The sequence below is a fragment of the Salmo salar genome, chromosome 05, assembly GCF_965601325.2.
Source record: "Salmo salar chromosome 05, fSalSal1, whole genome shotgun sequence".
In the NCBI taxonomy this organism is placed as follows: domain Eukaryota; kingdom Metazoa; phylum Chordata; class Actinopteri; order Salmoniformes; family Salmonidae; genus Salmo; species Salmo salar.
This window is the reverse complement of record NC_138295.1, coordinates 64,203,872-64,219,800: the sequence shown is the minus strand read 5'-3', so window position 1 is coordinate 64,219,800 and position 15,929 is coordinate 64,203,872. Positions and strand designations below refer to the sequence as shown.

At 41.8% G+C, this 15,929-nt stretch overlaps 1 protein-coding gene across 9 annotated transcripts in view; it reads left to right on the top strand.

Moving 5' to 3' along the window:
- The first annotated feature begins 1,284 nt into the window (after positions 1-1,284).
- LOC106605414 (protein cordon-bleu) overlaps positions 1,285-15,929 on the top strand; it is a 64,290-nt gene continuing 49,645 nt past the window's right edge. For 3 of the 9 annotated variants that reach the window (XM_014201034.3, XM_082975391.1, XM_014201032.3), the window contains exons 1-2: positions 1,286-1,771; positions 2,160-2,320. In XM_014201034.3, coding sequence (XP_014056509.2) covers positions 2,268-2,320 — 53 coding nt within the window. In that variant the 5' untranslated portion in view covers positions 1,286-1,771; positions 2,160-2,267. Of the gene's footprint in view, positions 1,772-2,159; positions 2,321-15,929 lie in introns of all 9 variants that reach the window. The other 6 variants (XM_045718540.2, XM_045718539.2, XM_045718541.2 and 3 more) reach the window with 3 other exon arrangements.

The window sequence follows — 15,929 nt, the reverse complement described above, 5'->3', positions numbered from 1 at the left end:
TGACATTCAAATAAAAATCTATTTAAATTACAGGTTGTAATGCAGCAAAATAGGGAAAACGCCAAGGGGGTGAATGCTTTTGCAAGGCACTGTACATGGAACCCAAAAGGGTTCTACCTGAAACCAAAAAGGGTTCCACCTGGAACCCAAAAACGTTATCCTATGTGGACTGTACGTAGCCCTTTCCTGCAGTCAATTTACCAAATTACATACTTTTTTTTTGAACACACAAAAAATCTGGTGTTTCTATGTCAAACGATTTTGTTGTATTTCAGTTGTCTGTGATGTATATAAAGTGTAATACTGGGATGCAAACTTCAAAGTTCTAGACATTTATGTAAGGTGGATACTTTACTTTCAAAGTAGATTTGTTTAAGACCAAGAAAGACTTTGTGACACCGATTTGCCCACTGCATTAATTCATGTAAATCAAGTATTTTACACACACACACACACACACACACACACACACACACACACACACACACACACACACACACACACACACACACACACACACAATGTTTCTCTCCTCTTTACTACAGTAGTATCACAGTGGAAATAAATGGGTTAGGCTACAGCATATTATGTGATTTGAAGTCACACAGTGACCTCCTGTGGGCAAGGTTATGTGACAAATATGTAACTCCGTCACTATTCATTAATAAAAGTATGATAATTACACCATACATGTTGTTAAAAGTGAACATGATTTCCTGCAACCCTCAACTGATCGATCCATATCTGATCTGAAGACTAAAATCATTCCATCATCTTTGTGCAATGATAAGTATCTCACAATATAATTACATTATTGTAAAGAAAGAAATATATTTTTAGTTTCTGTTAATTTCAGTTTTTTATTTGAACAGTGAAATATCAGTGTTCTCTATATATTATTGATAATTATACTATACATGTTGTTAAAAGTGAACATGATTTCCTGCAATCCTCAAACAGATCGATCCATATTTGATCTGAAGACTAAAATCATTCCGTCATCTTTGTGCAATGATTAGTATCTAACACTAGAATTACATTATTGTAAAGTTAGAAATATATTTTTCGTTTCTGTTCAATTCAGTTTTTTATTTGAACAGTGAAATATCAATGTTCTCTAGATATTCTTGGATGATCAGTGATCAGCGATGTGTGTAATGTAGGCAGCCTGTTGTTGTGTGCAAAGAAATGGGCGGGGTTTAAGTGAATTAATTATTGCAAGGGATGCTGGGATCCCAGGGTTTAAATTCAAGTAGTTGGATTTTCAATAGGATAAAGCAGAGATTTATGAAATTGGCATCTGTGAGTTCTTCATTATCAATGCGATCGTTTAACTCAATAGAAATAACCTTTTAATTAATATGCTCCCTATGTCCAGATAGTGTCACTTTACAGCCTGCCTATAAAATGGACTCATTCTTTCCACAGAGCTTTATGCAATTATTAGCATATTACATATTTAGTAGAATAGTTGTATTAATGGATAAACAGCGATCAAAACGTGAGTGTGTTTTAAGTTAAATGTGGGTCACAGTAAAAAAAAAATGAGACTGGTGACAACTGTTGCCTTTTGTGCGTCCCAACCCTACTGCTCGCTCGCCTTCTGGAGCTGGCAAGAAGTGGCAGTGAATTCCCAATGAGCATGATTGACATTTGAGTGCTGACGAAGGCAGGCTCGGACAAGAACAGGGACAACCGGCATTTACACGGATTATTCCGAAATCGCTTTGCAATTATCTGTTATGAGAATATGAATTAAAACAGAGTCGACGTAAGTTAACTATTCTACCTATCACACCCTGAATGTTTATGCGGTTACTTTGTATCTCTGCGCTGCGACTTTTTGTTGTGAAGACAACTGTTACTATGTTGCAGGACTTTAGTCTGCAAATGACTGTCAAATTTGAGCAGTCACTTTTGTATGGACCAATAAATCCTATTTTGTAATTAATGTGAAACTAATGTGTATTTTTTTTTAAATAGCCTAGCCTACATTGTGTTGACTGCATTGTCGCCTAGAAGTAAACAAGCAAAATTCTCAACTATTGTTTCATTATAAAAATAGCACCCATATTTTGTTTAAGAATTATAAATGATAAAATAACACTTTTTTTTTTTTTTTGTCCTTTTATCGGTTATTTGGATATCAATGGGCTTAGATATCAGTAGAGCTTTGGTGTCCTTGATGACAGAACAAAAGGAAAATATTGAGGATAGCCAAACGTTTACCATTGAAGTTGGATATTAGCAAAAACAGTCAGTGCCACATGCAGAAGATGGATTTTGGAGAAGTCAACACAGCCACAAAACCTCCAATAGGGTAAGTGTGAGGAATTTGAGGTCTCTAATAATTGTTTGTCTTTCCCACTCCAAATGTGTATATTAATAAGTATTGTGTTTGAATAACTGTTCAAACAATCCAATTATCATAATATTGAGGACTGGTGATGGAGACAGACTTGGTCATAAGGTGACTTGATCCAAGAGAAACATGGAGAATGCCTATCTGCCACCTAGCAGGCCTTTGCATATATCATATATATATAATATATATGAGGCTATATTCTTTAAAAACAATATACACTTCATGAATTGTTGTAAGCCTAAAACAGTCTTTCTCTCCCTGTAGTTGTCAGTAGACACATCAAAAGCCATAGCATACAGTATCGTATGTATTGACAGGCAGAGAATTCCAGTGTAGTTGAATTCTATGGAAAACAAATTGCATGACCCCTGATTGGGAAACAACTGTGGGCCAGTCCACAACAGAAGCTTTTGTGCAGTGGCAGTTACTGAATTTTTACTGTCTCTGTAGTTCTTTTGTCACCTCTGTTGTTGTTGACTCAAGGCAACACAAAACATCATCTCTAAAACTGCTGGGTTACACTGTTTAGGCACTTTTAAATATTTCCTAATCTACATTATACAGTGTAATTCAAATCTTCTTACAGATGTAACTCAGACACTTTGGGATTGTTGTATAGTTATTATTCTATATCTTTTTGTGCAGAAACACGTTCTATCCTTCAAGTGTCATAATGTGGTAGAATCTATTTACTGGTGTTGTTGTGGGAGGCTGAAGTCCACAACCCTTATTACCTGCAAGTAAACAAAATCCTTTGTATTTTGCACCTATGGCCCTGAATCTCCTCCACCCTGCTGAAGGCTTTTATATAATCACCTCCAATGACATGTTGCAGAAAGCACATGATGAATAGTGGTTATTTAAAGACAGCAGTTGCTGAACATTACTCTCTGCTCTGCCTGTCCCTCTGGAGACCAATGGTGCCATTTCCTTGGTTGTTCCCATTAACTGAACATTTTTCAAATCTCTTTTTTAAGTGATCCCTGGCCAAGAAAGCAGTAGTTGGGTCATTCCATTTATTAGGTGCATTTTGAGTAGTGTAACTTGGCAAAAAAAAACAAATAATTAAATTCACATTTATTTTATGTCGTAAAGAGCACGTTCAACTTATTAAAAAACATGTTTTCCCATCTCAAGAGATTAAATAAAGAAATTACTATAGTAAGTGCCTATTAACAGGGTTGACTGTAACAGGGTTGAGGACTTATTAAATCAGCCATAAATCCCCTTGACAGGGAGAATGGAAGCTTGTTGTGTGCAACAGGGAGGGACTATTGCAAGCTTCACAACAACAAAACATTTGTAAAACATTTCTAGTTTTGGTAACAAGGTTGATGTGTTATGCTCGATCCGCTCAGTTTTCCACCACAAAATACCAGAAAATTTAAAAAAAGAGTAGAACCAGCTCACTTGCTTTTAGACTATGATTTGACAATTAGATGATCAATGTTCCAAAAATAAAAATGAAAGTGAGAGTTAAACAGGGCTGACCTTATGTATCACCTTAAAATGAATCACTAATCACATGAGATACATAATAGTTTTCAGAAATGACTATCAAAGCAACAAAACTATGGCTTTACAATGATGATGAAAACTTGGGGTTAAGTGGGTTAAAATCTTCCTGGAAGTTACAGAGGATGCACAGAGGGACATGTCAAAATGCTAAAAGTTTTTAGTCATAAAAAATTTGATTTATTGAATTTTTATGTGGTCTATATTAAAGGGGACTTCATTTAATATAACAGGTTTTTCAAATTCAATATTTGTCCACAATTTCTTCTTAAAATATGAAAGGATGCAAAAGACACTCATTTCGGGGAACGTCTCAGTTATTAGATTCATATTTTTTTTTTAAATCCCAACGGAACATGTCAAAGGTTGTACCTTTACCAGTTGGTGAAAGGTTCTCTTTAGATTACTATGACAACTGCCATCTGTTAGGGTGTTCTCCTTTTGTCAGTAAGTCCGCTAACGTCATCACAGAGGCGTTAGCAGCTTTAATTTACATGGCAAGAACAAGAAGGGAGGTTTAAAGTGAAACGAAGCCCATAAAACACTCACAGGGAGGTAAGAATGTCCACTTCTGAGGCGATGGGTTATGTCCCAAATGGCACCCTATTCCCTATATAGTATAGTGCACTACTTTTGACCAGTGTCCTATGGTCCCTGTCAACGGACTAGTGTGCCATTTGGGACACAGTCCACTTCCGAGGAGATTAATGCTCATTTTGGTACATGGGTGACTAGATTTTGAAATCTGAGCAGGCAATTTCAGTGGAGGCTACTAAAGCAGTATGTGGTTTCAAAGTGATGAAGGACTTTACCAAATGAAGCCCTGTAAAGGCCAGGTAGGCAGATAACTGGCAGTCTGTGGTTAATGTCTGAGGCTGTGTATGGACCCTGGTCAAAAGTAGTACACTACATAGGGATTAGGGTGCCATTTGGGACAAAACTTTCAGACATTCTGAGACACCAGCCATCCTTTTTTGGTTAGCTAGCCCAGAGAGCCCTGCTCCTCCTAGCCCTGCTCTGCCTTACTGTGCTATAGGATGTTATAGGGAGTCCAATCTTGATCACAACAGTATGTGTTTAATTGTATGTGTATATTTATTTTGCACATTGTCATATAGAAGATGACACAATTGCAAAATAGTCCCGCTTACTATTTTGGTGTGTTTCAAACATGTGGATACTCACTGTATAATGTGATATACAGTTACAGTATAACTGCTCTGGAGTTAGCTTGAGTCTATTTGTTGTTTCTCTTTTGTGTGAATTGGAGCATTGTGTGTGTTTTAGGGGCTATGAGCAGTTCCAGTCCCAGGTCTAAAAGGCTAAAGTGTACAGACCTAGGCCAACATTCTTAATTAGCAGTATGTGTGTTTAGTACTGTAAATGCCTGGGCCTGGTGTTGTTGTGTCTGAGCTAAGGGACCATCTAGAAGGGTGTAGTAATGGTTCTCAGACCAAATTGTCTCCAGAGCAGACATTTCTATTTGTTTTTCAAGAGAAGATCATTTTAAGCTTTTTGCAAGATGAGAGAGCAGTGTTGGCGGTGGTATATGGCTGGAAATAACTACTCCTGTTTTACTGGCCATCGGTTTTAAATTGACCTGACTGCCTGGCACTAGTCTTTATAAATAGTTCTCTGACTGCCACCACACACAGCAGATGAATTACTTCCATGGACTCTTTTGTGCGTATGCTCTACTTGTATTGGGACCTGCCCTATCTAGTTTTACTATTGTTTACGCAGTTACAACTCAAGTAAGAATAGTTTTGAAGAGAATACGTTTCAACTCATTGGTAGGTTACATCATAATTATGTAGACACACATGCATACCATTTTAGGGAATTTATTGCTTTTAAATGTAATTATTGTAGTCAAGAGGGCAACATGAACACGTTTTAAGTGTGTCATTACTCTTCAGCAGTCTGTTGACTAGTTTCACTGTCCTCTCCTGCATGGTGGATATGAGGGGCTGTTTGAACACAAGTTGAGCACTAAACTACAGGACCTATTTTGGGCCACTGTCAGACTGTGTAGTCTGAGGATTGTGTGGTAGGTGGGTTTGTGGTGAAGACTGATCAGTGTACAGTACAGTTGAGACTGGCCCCAAATATTAGGTTCGGTGTGGTAGTAATCTTGTGTTCATTAATAGCCATGTTCTTACATTGGTTGGTTTGGATGTTTGTGATTATTTCACCTGCACCATCACACTGCGGATGGCAGACTCTTAGTAAGAGGAAGACCAGCTGTTGATTATAATGATGCTTTAGGTTATCATACGGTGATGCTAGTACTGACACTAGTTTACCACTGTTTACATCTGTTTCCTTTTTCACACCTTTGCTGCAGTAGCCTCCCCTTATTTAACAAATACCATAATCATATGTTAGTCTCATTCTGTGACTGGAAGTGTCTATGGCTAAAAGAGGAGTGGTATAATATGTGTTTCTCTGAGTCCTTCCCTGCAGCAGAGCTTTGTTAATTGAGGGAGTTGCTTAGGGAGTATGGAACAAGCTAATTGTTATTTCCTGCTGTTCTGTGCCCTCCCTCCCTCCCCAGTCCCCGCTGCTCAGTGATCTACTCCCTGTCCTGTGGGATATTACCCTCCACCAGGGATGGTTTCACACACAGAAGCTGTTCTAGACAGGCCAGGTTATACAGTATAATCCTGGGTTGCATCTCAAATGGCACACTACTCCCTATATAGCGCACTACTTTTGACCTTGGCCCATAGGTCTCTGGTAAAAAGTAGTGCACTATATATTGTAGGGATGCAGACCTGGTGTAAAGGGTTGGCTATACAGTGTAGGTGTCTCTTGTTTGCTCTGGCATGTGCAATCCTCGAAGATTAGGTTCTGTCTGGGATTGAGAGAGACTGAATGCTGTCCAGACATACGTGGAACACTGTCTCTATTAAAGGGGACAGGTCTTCTCATGACATGGGTCATGGCTAAGTGAAAGTTGGTCTGAGACCGTCGTCTGAAGCGGTCAGTGGATCAGAGCAGAGACTTAGTCTGCTTCCCAAATGGCAACCTATTCTCTACATAGTTCCCTACTTTTGATCAAAGCCCTATGGACCCTGGTCAAAAGTAGTGCACAATATAGAAATAGGGTGCCCTTTGGAACATTGACATATCTGCAGTAATATGGGATGCTAAAATAATTACCCTATTAACTCAGTACTGCACCATCTGGCTTCAGAGGCTTTGTTTGGTCCACTCAGCCATGTGTCTTATAAGTAAACTATAGTTGTATGTATTTGTTGTGTCAATAGCCTACTTCTGAAATGACTTCAGAACACTGCTCAATGGTGTATGCTATATTTAATAGTTGCATTAAGACATTCCTGAGGTACTTTGAAGTGAGGATGCTTTGTCATTATTTGTTCACTAGGTAGGTGGCATGCATGCACTCTTTAAAAAACGGTGCTATCTAGTACCCAAAAGTGTTTTGGGGCTGTACCTGTAGAAGAACCCTTTGAAGAACCCTTTTGGTTCCAGGTTAGAACCCAATCCATGTAAAACCCTACCCACAGAGGGTTCTACATGGAACCGAAAGGATCCTACCTATGGGGACAGCCAAAGAACCGTGTTTTCTATGAGTATGTAGTTGAAGTGAATATGTTGACTGTTTTTTCCTGTGGCTGTAATTACTTATGCGATGTCTCACCTTCAGTCGTACATAGATCAGGCAGCCCTGAGTCACCAACCAACCAGGAGCAGATGACCAGACCTAGGCACCTAGCTTACATGTCTCTGACTACTGTGAAGGGAAGAGGGGTGGTGTCTGGTTTGTTACAGTACAACAAGCGGTGTCTCTGCCTCTCCGTTAGGTGGATGTAAGAGAGAACGGCAGCCCAGAGATGCTCTTCTCTTATTCATGTATCTCTCTCTCTCTTGCTGCTAATGAGTCATTTATTCCAGAAGGCACCTTTGTTAGAGCCAAAGGAGCTGTGTTCACTTGTTCCCCCAGAGATGTGGTTATAGTCAGTACAGTCCTGTCCCTCCCAGAACCAGCAGCTTTGGAACGGTCTGAGGCTAGAGTATTCTGAGCATGGTGTGTGGGTGTGTAATGGTTCGAGGCTAGCAGAGCTGGAGTATTCTGAGCATGGTGTGTGGGTGTGTAATGGTTCGAGGCTAGCAGAGCTGGAGTATTCTGAGCATGGTGTGTGGGTGTGTAATGGTTCGAGGCTAGCAGAGCTGGAGTATTCTGAGCATGGTGTGCGGGTGTGTAATGGTCTGAGGCTAGCAGAGCTGGAGTATTCTGAGCATGTTGTGTGGGTGTGTAATGGTCTGAGGCTAGCAGAGCTGGAGTATTCTGAGCATGTTGTGTGGGTGTGTAATGGTCTGAGGCTAGCAGAGCTGGAGTATTCTGAGCATGTTGTGTGGGTGTGTAATGGTTCGAGGCTAGCAGAGCTGGAGTATTCTGAGCATGGTGTGTGGGTGTGTAATGGTTCGAGGCTAGCAGAGCTGGAGTATTCTGAGCATGGTGTGCGGGTGTGTAATGGTCTGAGGCTAGCAGAGCTGGAGTATTCTGAGCATGTTGTGTGGGTGTGTAATGGTCTGAGGCTAGCAGAGCTGGAGTATTCTGAGCATGTTGTGTGGGTGTTTAATGGTTCGAGGCTAGCAGAGCTGGAGTATTCTGAGCATGGTGTAGCGTGTGTGGGTGAGTAATGATAGAGCATGGCATTTGGGAAGAGGCCATGGGGGGAGAGTGTCTGATGTTGGAGTGCTCTGGACTGGAACGGAATACACCCTCTACATAGTCTACAACTGAAACATCCACATAGCCCTCTTTAGTGACTCACCCGCTATCATTATCTAAAAGGAGAACATTTTAAATCTATACGCAACAAAAATAATACACCCCAAAAAACTTTGGAGGCACCGCGAACCATAACCTAAACATAATGAAAACAGCAAGGCAAATATATGAAAATATTCATGGGCTTATGTTTTCATTTAAAAACCAATACAACCTTCATGATCTAGTTCTTGGTACATTATTTTATTATACTGATTTGACTTTAGGCTACCTGTTGGTGTTTTCCGTGTTACTGTGCTCAGAGAACTGGGTATTGTATTGTAGTAGAGCCAAATACAGTTTTAAATGGCCACTTCAGAGAGCATAGGCCAGGTTGTTATCATCAGAAAGCCAATGAAGACCCTGCCATCTCAGCAATAAAACAGGGTCGGCTTTAGTCTACCCGTCGAGTAGTTTGTCATTTGAGAGTCGGGGCATATGCTGAATTAGGAAGCTGCATGCTCTTAGCAACTGCAAACAAATGTCTCTGTGGAGCTCAAATGTCCCCTAGATGCATGTGGGTCATTCACTTTTTGCAGGATACTTCTATCAGTCATAAATACCCAGCTGCTACCAAATAGAGAGCAAGTCTCTCTCTCCTAGTGGTGTAAATATAGGTTGCTATGAGAACACATGGCTCCCAGAGGGCATGCTGCCATTGTTGCTCTGTGGAGTGGCTGAGGGTGAGGGTATTCACTGTCTGTCCTCTGCTCAATAGGGGGGAAACTCAAGTGACAACCGACAAGAATAGCATTAGTTCTAACGTGTGGAAGGGTTAAAGAGCTTCTCAAGGTAGTTTCCTCTATATTATTTTAGCAGAGGTGGATCTAAATTGTTGCAACCGCTGCAAAAAATATGATTTTATACACACACACACACACACACACACACACACACACACACACACACACACACACACACACACACACACACACACACACACACACACACAGTACCAGTCAAAAGTTTGGACACACCTACTCATTCCAGGGTTTTCTTTATTTTTACTATTTTCTACATTGTAGAATAACAGTGAATACATCAAAACTATAAAATAACACATGGAATCATATAGTAACCAAAAAAAGGTTAAACAAATCAAAATATATTTGAGATTCTTCAAAGTAGCCACCCTTTACCTTGATGAAAGCTTTGCACACTCTTGGCATTATCTCAACCAGCTTCACCTTCGCCTTGAAGGCCAGCATCCCAGAGTCACCTCTTCACGTTGAGACTGGTGTTTTGCGGGTACTATTTACTGAAGCTGCCAGTTGAGGACTTGTGAGGCGTCTGTTTCTTAATGGACAAAAAATGAGCTTTTCTTTCAAAAACAAGGATATTTCTAAGTGACCCCAAACTTTTGAACAGTTGTGTGTGTGTGTGTGTGTGTGTGTATGTATATATTTGTTTATTTAATTTTTTACCCCTTTTCCGTGATATCCAATTGTCCCATTGTTGCAACTACCATATGGACTCAGGAGAGGCGAAGGTCGAGAGCCATGCATCCTCCGAAACACGACCCCGCCAGGTCACACTGCTTCTTGACACACTGCTCTCTTAACCCGGAAGCCAGCCACACCAATGTGTTGGAGGAAACACCGTACAACTGGCGACCGATGTCAGCATGCATGCGCCCAGCCCACCACAGGAGTCGCTAGAGCACGATGGGGCAAGGACATCCCGGCAGGCCAAACCCTTCCCTATCCCAGACGATGCTGGGCCAATTATGCACCGCCTCATTGGTCTCCCGGCTGCGTCACAGCCGGGGATCGTCTGTTTCACAGACGGGGATCGAACCCGGGTCTGTAGTGACTCCTCAAGCCTCAGTGCCTTAGACTGCTGCGCCACTCAGGAGGCTTTATATCTATTTCTGCCGAGATGTGCTTTTAAATACATGTAGATAGTCGTTGGCTGAATTACTGGAAGTCTATGGGAACACTAGTAGCAATCCACAGTCTCTCATTGATGTGTCCTGACAGTCTCTCTTTCTCTCTCTCAGCACTTGGACACCCTCCAAATGAAGGCAGATTTTTTTTTCTTCCTCAGTCCTTAATCAATAGCTAGTCTGTTGTGGTATTGAAAGATCCCAAATGAGATGGCCAAAGATTTCTAAAACCAGATCAAGCTGCTTTAGCAGACAATGGGCACAATGCGTGGACTATATAACTATCCAAATAAGTATTTTATTTCCTGATATTTCCTTGTTTATTCTCCTCTTTGTCCCTTCATATTATTATTATTAATGTTATTAATAAAAACCTTTAAATCAAATGTTCAATGTATATATTTTGATCAGTTCCTTCATGTTATTGTATGCTAAGAAAAGCACTATAATATCAGGAAATAGAATATTAAGATTTTCCTTTACCTTACACACAGTACACAAATAGCAGTATGTTCCAATAGGATCCTAGTTCATATGAAGTATAGTATGTTGTTACTAATAATATGCAGCTATTTCATATGCTAATTATGGTCAGTAAAATAAATGTCTGTTGGAGTGAAATGGGTCACTTTTGTTTTATTACTCCATAGTATGCCTAAATACACAGTGCCTACTTTTTAGAGGATAGTGCTCCCATTGTTTGGGTCTAATCCCATTGTGTTGCATAGAACTGGCCATGACAGGTGTCTCTCACCACAGTGTCTGCGTCCCAAATGGCGCACTATTCACTTTATAGTGCACTACTTTAGATTGACCAGGGCCTATAGGGCTCTGCTCAAAAGTGATGCACCATATAAAGATTAGGGTGCCATTTGGGATGCAGATAGTGTTTCCCCAACCTTCAACTTCTAAAATGACAGGTTGTCATTGTGTACGTCTCTCTTAATCAGGTCTAAACTGGCTCCTGCTTCTAATACACTACATTACAGTCCCAAACTCTGCTAACATATTCCACTATTTTAATAAGACCCAGGGAAGGAAGGAATATTTTTATTTCCATAATTATTTTGGCAGGATAATTTATGAACCTCATACAGTACAAGCGCTCATCAGTCTTTCCTTTGCAGAGTTAGCCAGTGAGTTGTATCTCCCACTGACTCACTGCTTCCTTTATTGTTGTCCAATACAACAGAGAGCATTATTGATATGAACTTGAGCCCTGTGGCAGAAAGAGCACAGAGGGGTTGACTTATTCTAACTGGATAGTTGCCTAGAGGGGAGCAGAGTCTTATTTGGGCCTTGGAATGTGAACAGTCCCATGCACACAGAGACTAATCTCGTAATCAGTCTAACACAACACCAGGGTAACAAACTGCCAGGTCAGATTATAGATGTAGTACCTATTCACTGGTTAGCTAGATACCCTACAGCTACTGCGGTTCCTGTGCTGTGGGGCTTGTTGTGATGCTTACACACTCCCACTGGGTCTAAACAGCTAGGTTAGGTTTATAGTAGTAGTAGGCCACTCCTCTCAACACCTAGCTGGTTGGTTAGTCACTGGCTACTCCCTACTGTAGTCCCCTGTGCTGTACTGTGGGGTGATGTTGTTGACCATATCATAGTGTCACCATAGTTACACTATCTATGACAATACCTACTGCAATGTAATCCTGCAATGATTACAGCTGTGAGTCTTTTGGGGTAAGTCTCTAAGAGCTTTGCACACCTGGACTGGACAATATTTGCCCATTATTCTTCAAAACATTATTCAAATGGATTGTTGATGATTGCTAGACAGCCATTTTCAAGTCTTGCTATAGATTTCCAAGCTGATTTAAGTCAAAACTGTAACCGGGGTCACTCAGGAACATATAATGTCATCGTGGTATAAAACTCCAGTGTAGATTTAGGCTACCCCTTGCCGATGATAAACATACCCATATTATAATGCAGCCACCACCATGCTTGAAAATATGAAGAGTGGTACTCAGTGATGTATTGGATTTGCTCCAAACATTACACTTTGTATTCAGGACAAAATGTTCATTTCTTTGCCACACATTTTGCAATAATACTTAAGTGCCTTGTTGCAAACCGGATGTATGTTTTTTCACTCTGTCATTTAGGTTAGTATTGTGGAGTAACTACAATGTTGTTGATCCATCCTCAGTTTTCTCATATCACAACCATTAAACTCTACCATACCTTTGTCTGTACCCTATACCTTGAATCTATTTTATCGCCCCCAGAAACCTGCTCCTTTTACTCTCTGTTCCGGATGTCCTAGACGTCCAATTCTCATGGCTTTTAGCCGTACCCTTATCCTACTCCTCCTCTGTTCCTCCTCCTCTGTAGAGGTGAATCCAAGCCCTGCAGTGCCTAGCTCCACTCCTATTCCCCAGGCGCTCTCTTTTGATGACTTCTGTAATCGTAAAAGCCTTGGTTTCATGCATGTTAACGTTAGAAGCCTCCTCCCTAAGTTTGTTTTATTCACTGCTTTAGCACACTCTGCCAACCCGGATGTCTTAGCCGTGTCTGAATCCTGGCTTAGGAAGACCACCAATAACTCTGAAATCTCCATCCCTAACTACAACATTTTCAGACAAGATAGAACGGCCAAAGGGGGCGGTGTTGCAATCTACTGCAGAGAGAGCCTGCAGAGTTCTGTACTACTATCCAGGTCTGCACCCAAACAACTTCTAATTTTAAAAATCCACCTCTCTAAAAACAAGTCTCTCACCGTTGCCGTCTGCTATAGACCACCCTCTGCCCCCAGCTGTGCTCTGGATACCATATGTGAACAGATTGCCCCCCATCTATCTTCAGAGCTCGTGCTGCTAGGTGACCTAAACTGTGACATACTTAACACCCCGGCCATCCTACAATCTAAGCTGATGCCCTCAATCTCACACAAATTATCAATGAACCTACCAGGTACAACCCCAATGCCGTAAACACGGCACCCTCATAGATATCATCCTAACCAACTTGCCCTCTAAATACTCCTCTGCCATTTTCAACCAAGATCTCAGCAATCACTGCCTCATTGCCTGCATCCATAATGGGTCAGCGTTCAAACGACCTCCACTCATCACTATCAAACGCTCCCTGAAACACTTCAGCGAGCAGGCCTTTCTAATCGACCTGGCCCGGGTATCCTGGAAGGATATCGACCTCATCCCATCAGTAGAGGATGGCTGTTTTTTTTTTTAAATGCCTTCCTCACAATCTTAAATAAGCATGCCCCATTCAAGAAATGTAGAACCAGGAACAGATATAGCCCTTGGTTCTCTCCAGACCTGACTGCCCTTAACCAACACAAAAGCATCCTGTGGCGGTCTGCATTAGCATCGAACAGCCCCCGTGAAATGCAACTTTTTAGGGAAGTTAGAAACCAATATACACAGGCAGTTAGAAAAGCCAAGGCTAGCTTTTTCAAGCAGAAATTTGCTTCCTGCAACACAAACTGAAAAAAGTTCTGGGACATTGTAAAGTCCATGGAGAATAAGAGCACCTCCTCCCAGCTGCCCACTGCACTGAGGATAGGAAACTCTGTCACCACCGATAAATCCACTACAATTGAGAATTTCAATAAGTATTTTTCTATGGCTGGCCATGCTTTCCGCCTGGCCACCCCTACCCCGGTCAACAGCACTGCACCCCCCACAGCAACTCGCCCAAGCCTTCCCCATTTCTCCTTCTCCCAAATCCAGTCAGCTGATGTTCTGAAAGAGCTGCAAAATCTGGACCCCCACAAATCAGCCGGGCTAGACAATCTGGGCCCTTTCTTTCTAAAATTATCTGCCGAAATTGTTGCAACCCCTATTACTAGCCTGTTCAACCTCCTTTCGTGTCGTCTGAGATTCCCAAAGATTGGAAAGCAGCTGCGGTCATCCCCCTCTTCAAAGGGAGGGACACTCTTGACCCAAACTGCTACAGACCTATATCTATCCTACCCTGCCTTTCTAAGGTCTTCGAAAGCCAAGTTAACAAACAGATCACCGACCATTTCGAATCCCACCGTACCTTCTCCGCTATGCAATCTGGTTTCAGAGCTGGTCATGGGTGCACCTCAGCCACGCTCAAGGTCCTAAACGATATCTTAACCGCCATCGACAAGAAACAGTACTGTGCAGCCGTATTCATTGACCTGGCCAAGGCTTTCGACTCTGTCAATCACCACATCCTCATCGGCAGACTCAACAGCCTTGGTTTCTCAAATGATTGCCTCGACTGGTTCACCAACTACTTCTCCGACAGAGTTCAGTGTGTCAAATCTGAGGGCCTGTTGTCCGGGCCTCTGGCAGTCTCTATGGGGGTGCCACAGGGTTCAATTCTTGGGCCGACTCTCTTCTCTGTATATATCAATGATGTCGCTCTTGCTGCTGGTGAGTCTCTGATCCACCTCTACGCAGACGACACCATTCTGTTTACTTCTGGCCCTTCTTTGGACACTGTGTTAACAACCCTCCAGACGAGCTTCAATGCCATACAACTCTCCTTCCGTGGCCTCCAACTGCTCTTAAATACAAGTAAAACTAAATGCATGCTCTTCAACCGATCGCTGCCTGCACCTGCCCGCCCGTTCAGCATCACTACTCTGGACGGTTCTGACTTAGAATGTATGGACAACTACAAATACCTAGGTGTCTGGTTAGACTGTAAACTCACCTTCCATACTCACATAAAACATCTCCAATCCAAAGTTAAATCTAGAATTGGCTTCGTCTTTTGCAACAAAGCATCCTTCACTCATGCTGCCAAACATACCCTCGTAAAACTGACCATCTTACCGATCCTCAACTTTGGTGATGTCATTTACAAAATAGCCTCCAACACCCTACTCAACAAATTGGATGCAGTCTATCACAGTGCCATCCGTTTTGTCACCAAAGCCCCATATACTACCCACCACTGCGACCTATACACTCTCGTTGGCTGGCCCTCGCTTCATACTCGTCGCCAAACCCACTGGCTCCAGGTCATCTACAAGACCCTGCTAGGTAAAGTCCCGCCTTATCTCTGCTCGCTGGTCACCATAGCTGCACCCACCCGTAGCACGTGTTCCAGCAGGTATATCTCACTTGTCACCCCCAAAGCCAATTCCTCCTTTGGCCGCCTCTCCTTCCAGTTCACTGCTGCCAATGACTGGAATGAACTACAAAATCTCTGAAACTGGAAACACTTATCTCCCTCACTAGCTTTAAGCACCAGCTGTCAGAGCAGCTCACAGATCACTGCACCTGTACATAGCCCATCTATAAATAGCCCAAACAACTACCTCTTCCCCTAATGTATTTATTTATTTATTTTGCTCCTTTGCACCCCAGTATTTCTACTTTGCACACTCATCTACTGTCAAA